This window comes from Penaeus chinensis, chromosome 31 (genome assembly GCF_019202785.1).
Source record: "Penaeus chinensis breed Huanghai No. 1 chromosome 31, ASM1920278v2, whole genome shotgun sequence".
NCBI classification, from domain to species: Eukaryota; Metazoa; Arthropoda; class Malacostraca; order Decapoda; family Penaeidae; genus Penaeus; species Penaeus chinensis.
Window position 1 is genome coordinate 12,062,762 of NC_061849.1, and position 7,500 is coordinate 12,070,261.

Here is a 7,500-nt window from a genome sequence, read left to right on the forward strand (position 1 = left end):
CCCACCTGACGCCGCGCCGCGTGTGTATATATATAAGGCAGAGACACCCGTTCTCACCAGTGCTTTATTCTTTGTGTGAAAGAACTTGAAGAAGGCGAGCGGGAGGGAAAACATACGGCGTCGAAATGATCAATTCCCAGGTAAGTTTTCATGTAAACATTGACATGAATATGAATTGGATAAAGTGCGAATAAAGCTATAATTACTAATGCTTTACACATACATTAGCCCATATATCCATATTCGAAATAATAATAATAATAATATCCAGTAAAAAAAGAAAAAAAAAAAGAAAAAGACTCTTACCGGCCGCGTAGTTAACAACAATGTACGTTATTATTTTGTGATTAAAACAACGCGCCGCGAAACCCAACGCCGGGATTCACTTCTGTTCTTCATGAGTCGCGGGAATGAATCTTGGGTTCGATGCGTCTCGATCTCGAAGGAGTTGAGTCGTGTTTGTTCGTGATTGTTCAGTCGTTTGTGGTTGTTTGTCCGTTCGGGATTTTTCGATCGTGTGGGATTACTTGTCCGTGTGTGATTCTCTGTTCGCTAATTAGTTGTTCGTTTGTGATTGTTAATTTTTCGTTTGTGATTGTTGTTCCGCCTGTGCAGCATTCAATCATTCGTGAACATTTCTTCGATCATTTGTGACTTCATTTGTTACTGCTTGTTTGTTTGTTGTAATCTTGTGATGGTCCGTTTGCCTGTGACTGCTCTTCCTTTCTTCTTTCTTCTTTCTTTCTTCTTGTTCTTGCATTAGCGATTGTTCTTCCGTTTGCAGTTGTTCTTCGCGACTGTTCTTTTGTTCATGACCATTAATTCATAAGGTCGTTCAAGATTATAATCAGTCATAAACACAGGTGGAAAATGAGTGATCAATGAATAGCAAATAGCGACATTATTCAGCAATGTGTGTATTTAGATGTTTGTATATTCTTTATTGTCAGTATTGTATTCTGTTTTGATAGTATTACTTTTTTTTTTTTTTTTTTTTTTTTTTTTAGGGGGTTTATGAAGTGCTTGCAAGAATAAGACGCGAATTATTTTCTTAATGTATAGTGTGAAATAAACCCTGAAGATAGAACGTACGAAATAGTTTCTTCATATAAACACACGTCCAGAATTTTTTTTTCTTTTCTCTTCTTTCCTTTTCTTTTTTCGGGGAGATTTCACATTTCGGCGTGACGGAAAAGCATGAAATATTGTTCCAGGTGCCGGCCATATATCAAAACAAATTGGCTTCCAACAGGTAGTTTTCTTACATTTTTCGTCTTCTCGTGTCTTCCCTATGGATACACGGAAGAATATATTTGAAATTGTAAATGAATGCCGTTTATCCTTCCTCTCCCTCCCCACCTCACTCAGAAAAGGGAAAGGAAATCAGGAAAGAGAATAAAACGGAAATTTGATAAGGGTTCCCTCCGATGGATCGTCATGACGATGTTTGTGAACGTACCGGTTTGGTTATCAAGCGATGGCAGTTGTCGTTTGGCTGAATGATTTCATCTTGCTTCCGTACACGTACGGTGTAAATTTACACTTACGTAAGCTGTATACATTCATATATATGGATTTATATGTATGGATGCAAACCCGCACACGCACACGCACACACACACACACACACACACACACACACACACACACACACACACACACACACACATATATATGTATTTTATATATATGTGTGTGTGTGTGTGTATGTTTATGTGTATGTGTATGTGTATGTGTATGTGTATGTGTATGTGTATGTGTATGTGTGTGTGTGTGTGTGTGTGTGTGTGTGTGTGTGTGTGTGTGTTTCTACCTATTTCTCTCTCTCTATCTCTATCTCTATCTCTATCTCTATCTCTATCTCTCGCTCGCTCGCTCTCTCTCTCTCTCTCTCTCTCTCTCTCTCTCTCTCTCTCTCTCTCTCTCTCTCTCTCTCTCTCTCTATCATTCTCTCTCTCTCTCTCTCTCTCTCTCTCTCTCTCTCTCTCTCTCTCTCTCTCTCTCTCTCTCTCTCTCTCTCTCTCTCTCTCTCTCTATCATTCTCTCGCTCTCTCTCTCTCTCTCTCTCTCTCTCTCTCTCTCTCTCTCTCTTCCTTTCTTCATTACAGCTAACACCAGGCTGCGAAATGATTTCCCAAGTCAAATTGAGGAATGGAACTTCAACATTTCCAACCGGAACTAATGACTTTTTGCAAATCTAGGTCGACCAACTTACTTTACTTACCTATGTGCGTATGTGTGTATATTTAGTGTTTTAGATAGATGGATAGTATACACTGCTATTTCTTTGAATTAAGATATCAATATCACTTTTTTTTTTTTTTTTTTTTTTTTTTTTTTTTGTCATTGATATCACCAAACAAAAATATGCTTCTTATGATATAATGAGCTGTACTATTTCGCACTTTCAATACAGTGTTGTTGTTGTGTTGCTGCGGTATATACCAATTTCTCTCATAAATTTGTGGTATATTGTAAGTTAAATATTTCAGTAGTTCAGAAGTATATTCATCTGCGTAGCATTACAAACCAACTTCTTCCGTAAATGTGTAGCATATTGTAATTTAGATATGTTAATAAGTTTGCAGTACATTCCCATATTTTAATCTTTATAAGGACTCTTTTTCATTTTCGGATAGAGTTAAATGTCATTAGTCTTCCTATTTTGTGAAATTCGTTTCCAGTATTCAAGAACCATTCACTTTTTTAATATTACTAAATAATATATTATTATTTAGTATCCACAGACCTTTATATATAACCTATGGAAAATGCGAATTGAGACTGTGAATGCCAATCACTTGAGAGATACTATCGTCATAAGTGATTATTCTAACCCAATTATTATCTTCCTTCAACAGGAGAGTGACATGTTCACAAGAATGTTTTTGTGGATGACGTTTATGATGGTGGCGGGCGCGACGGGCTTCTCCAGCGTTGCCGGACCCCCCGTGCAAGAGGATCTTCTGGCCGGTGGCGTCCAGCAGGCAAGTCCCGTCATATAACTTAAACAAAGGTTTGCGTCCGTCACAGCATTTTCGCTTTTTTCCTCCATGTAAAGACTGTAGAGACACTATAGAAGAACTAACTGTCTTTGCAGGTCTCGGTGCTGAACGTTCGCTCGCTGCTGGACCTTCCTTTCTTCAACTCCCCAGATTCCCAGGTATTCCTGGTTCATCCGCCGGGTTTCGCACCCCCGGCGCCGCCCTCGCAGGCCTCGAACCAGCACTCGTCGGCTTCCCCTTCCACCCACACTTCTTCGGCTCAGATCACCCCGGCTGTGCTCGTGGCATCTAATGTGCCATCACATATATCCTCTGGGGCGCAGCCTCGTGTATCCCCAGCATTGTTGCCAAATATGTTATCTGATATATCATCTAATCCAATAATCGACGAGACAGTAAACCCTTCCATTGCCCTACTAAATCAACCTCGAGCACCTGTACCAAATACTTTAACCCCTATACCTGTCATTCCCGAGACCCTGACCCACACAACCGTCCGGTCCTCAATCGACACATCTATCTTGAGTTCGACCGCAGTCCGTGAACCTGCAGCTGCCGTTCCTCAGCCTTCAATTCCCGTATCCGAATCTCCAGCCTCTCAGCCTCCGTCCACTACCCCTCATGCCTCACCTGCCACGTCACAGTCCACATTAGTATCCTTCCCCTCACAAATCGCAAACTCTATTCCTCAGCATCAGTCGTCGGCGTCCGACGCCTCTGTCTCCACGTCTTCTGACGTTCCACAAACTCCCCAATTACCAGCATCTGCTTCTGTACCCCCATCTATCCCAGAACAAAGCACATCTGCTTCTCATCAACAAAATGATGTCTTGCTTAACCCATCTACCGAAGCCCAGCTATCACTTCCAAGCAGCTCACCTCCCTCTCCTGCTGATCCTCTCGCTCAAGAAAAGAACTTTATTCACCAGCCTGTAATACCTACTCCCCAACTTCTCTCTTCAACTTCCCTTCCCCCTTTGCCTTCTCAGTCATCTCCTTTGCCATCGTTGTCAGTAAATGTTGCGTCATCTTCTCAGGTTTCTCTGTCTCAGGAACTCGCCTCCACACCGGCCAGCTCTGCCCTTCCTGCTTCTCCAGCGGTCGCTAGTAACCGCATCCTGCAAGTTGATCAGGACCAGTCCGTTAACGCTTTGCCCTCGAGTACTTCGCCTCCGCCTTCCTTGGGACATCTCGAGATCGCACAGACTCGGTCCTCCTTTTCTCCCGCCATTACTCAGCAGTCCCCGCCTGAGGACACGTTTCTTGATTCTCCTCCTGTGACATCCGCGGCTCCGCCTGTCTCCACAGCTACTGGTTCACCGAGACCAAAGAATCTAGATAACGAGGTATCCACGATGCCCGAAGGATTAGCTGCAAGACATCAAGTGCGCCTGATCATGCCAGGGGCTGAGGAGGTCACTGCGCGTCGTTTGGCAACACAAGCTCGCCGCGCCTCGATGCAACAGTCAACCAGTGTGGAAACCACGTCCGCGACTTCCTCTACCGTCGCGCAGAAAACAACACCAATAACATTCCTCTCGTCCACTACTCCAGGAACGACCCCGCCATCTAGTACTACATCAGTTACCACGTCACCTGCGTTGGCACCCACAACGCCACCTTCTGTAGCCACTACACCATCAACGGTAATCACACCACAGGCTCTTCCTGATACTCCCCAGCAAGAGACCGCACCGCCGAGCGCGGGCAGAATTACTTCCCTAGACCCTCTGACGTCACTTTTCCTCAGCGTATCCAGATCAGCTGTGCAAAATGTTGAATCTGCTGCTTTCTCCCACTTCCACGGCCAACGCCCTGCCGCCGCACCCGTGACGGAAGGCACGCCCGAAGTCCCTTAGGAAGGTAATACATTGCATTTACGTCAGCCTTTGTGTGATACGGGGCATTTGTGATATGATAGCATGCATGGCAAAGGCGGCTTGATGCGAGTATATGTATACATCAGTTACATGGCCATATTTTCTGCAACAAATAAGCTACATTTTTAGCAGGTCTTGATCCGCGTCCACACGAGCGACCACAGACCGTTCGGAAAGCACCCTCACTTGATAGTGAATGCTAGAAAGCTTGATGTTTGACTCAAGCTGCAAAGGAAAAAGACAAGTGGCTACATCATTTTGCACAAGGTTACCGTGACAGTTCTATAAGACTAGATTCCTTTTCAGGCAGGAACACCACTGATACTTCTTGGTATTTCACCCGAAGTGAAATTTTCTGTTTATTTATTTATTATAACAGACTCATTACTGCAAAAGGTTTCTGCTAGTGTGAATGACTTGTCACCGAGATGCCCGATATATGGACACGAACTCAGGAATGATGCAAGCAACGTGCGAACAAATTACATTAATTTTGATGTACTGTACATAACTTTGCAGCGCCTTCTTTCAGTTTATCTGGAGACCAAATTCAAGGTTTTGATTATGGAAAAAAATCACTACTTGAACCCACATTTTCACTGTAAAGAATGCCCGGTATTTACGAAAAATACAATTAATTCCACGAAGAAGTGCCCTGGATTTATGTTATTTCATGAGTAGCAATTCATATGGCAACTTTGTAAAAACAGATACTTTAGGTAGAATACATATAACTCAGTTATTTAATTAGTTTGTTAGTATAAGGAAAGTATTATAGGGCATAATGCTCACTTCATGAACATTTCATTATATTACATAAAGGTCACATTGCTTATTCTTTGAAAAGAAGAATGGTGAATAACAAAAATGCAATGATATTTTCCTCAGAAGAAGTATTGAATCAAAATGTCAAAGTGAAACAGAATACTAAGTATAACTGCAAGCAAGGTAATGCAATCAAGTCTTCAGATAATGAGTTTGACCTTTGTTTGCATAAAGGATTATAAACGGTTTTAAATAGTTACAAATTCTCTGTTGGGTCTTTGATATTATTCATATTTGCAGTGATGTCAACATTAGGAAAGAAAATTAGTGGACTTTTAATACTTTCACATTCCTTTTTTACCAGTTTGAGAAGATTATAGAACTCATTTTTTCACATTAATGATAGTAATTATGTAATGATTTTTTGAATTTTGAATATGCAGTACAACAAACTTTAGTTATTATTTCATTTTTATATGTTGTATGTTTAAGTTTTAGTCAGTTTTTTTGGTGCACTGGCTCTAGGTTACTACAAGTCAAAGAATTTTCATATTATATGCATAATGTTTAAATAAGATTGTTATCCTATGCTTATATTTAGAAAATGTATAGACGTGCTGTCATGTCCAACAGTTTTTTTCTTTTTTTCATTATAACAGGAGTTTTTCCCTTGACCTCTTAATATATACCTTGGAAAATATCAGTATTTCAATAGCAAGTACATACCATATCTACATCTTCTTGGACTTTTCATCTAAATCTAAATTTTTGCCAAAATGAAATGCAGTGTTTATAAATTTCTTGTAATTTCGTCAAAGATAATTCAGTGAAGAAAGGTGCCCACTCGATATTTCCACTGATAATGTCTCAGCCCCTCAGTCTGATTCAGTAAGTTTTCCACTGCCATTTTTTGTCAAAGCAAGAACTTTTACATCTTAGTCCAAATTCATACAAGTACAAATGGCCCTGGAAGTGTAGGATTAATAGAATATTCTTAATTATACATACTTTATTACTGCATGGACTATGTACACTTATGTATCACGTAAAATAAAGAGATAGAGATACAAGATGTAAAATAAACATACAGCGTGATATTACAAACAGTTGTGGAAATAATGAACAAAATGATATGCAGTCAGATGAAAATATGTGACCAGAAATCTTTCTTGCAAGGCAGTGTGGAATATGAAAATCTATAAATAAATTTCCTTGACTTCAAACCCAAATATATACTATTTTTGTCAGTACAGTCAGTATGTAATGTTACAATCAGGGAGTACAAAACACATTACAATCTACCAGTTATTATTTACATTCATGTTACTACAGGGAAAGGAAGAACATGAGTGAACATGAGTTCACATAAAATAAACAGTTTAATAGCCAATGCTTTTTTAATAATTCCTTATATCAACATACGGGCACAATGTATGGGATTCACTCTTTCTAGATCATAAAAAAAAATATTAAAACTGTCTCTGGACTGGCCAGAACATTCTTGTAATCACAATCTAGCCTTAATTTCACCCCAATCTTCCAATAACAATATTTCCCAATAGCACTGAAAACAATAAAAAATCATACTCATTCCCTAGCACACTTGAGTTTGGTATATCCTCTACAGTAATATACTCCCCAGATACAATCAAAACCAATATAAAAATATTATAATAGAAATCCATAGGCTAAACCAAACAGAACATCAAGTCATGTACTAGAATAATATCTTTAAAAATTATGAATTAGTAGTACAAAATACTGTGATTCACCTTGTGTTTTCCTCTCTGTTATTGCAAACTTAAAAAAACATCCTATAAATAAAACCAACATGTCTAAAAACAATAAAT

At 39.7% G+C, this 7,500-nt stretch overlaps 2 protein-coding genes across 3 annotated transcripts in view; one reads left to right on the plus strand and one right to left on the minus strand.

Annotated features, from left to right (window-relative positions):
- Positions 1-6,922, plus strand: part of LOC125041869 (leucine-rich repeat extensin-like protein 5) — a 7,092-nt gene extending 170 nt beyond the window's left edge. Inside the window, exons 1-2 of the mRNA XM_047637238.1 lie at positions 1-140; positions 2,862-6,922. The exon at positions 1-140 is cut by the window's left edge and continues 170 nt beyond it. Of these exons, the coding sequence (XP_047493194.1) occupies positions 3,359-4,864 (1,506 nt within the window). The 5' untranslated portion in view covers positions 1-140; positions 2,862-3,358 and the 3' untranslated portion in view covers positions 4,865-6,922. The remainder of the gene's footprint in view (positions 141-2,861) is intronic.
- The window catches only part of LOC125041868 (serine/threonine-protein kinase PLK1-like), a 51,730-nt gene continuing 50,874 nt past the window's right edge, over positions 6,645-7,500 (minus strand). For both annotated transcript variants that reach the window (XM_047637234.1, XM_047637235.1), the window contains exon 11: positions 6,645-7,500. This exon is cut by the window's right edge and continues 778 nt beyond it. The gene's annotated coding sequence lies outside the window, so the exon portion shown is untranslated.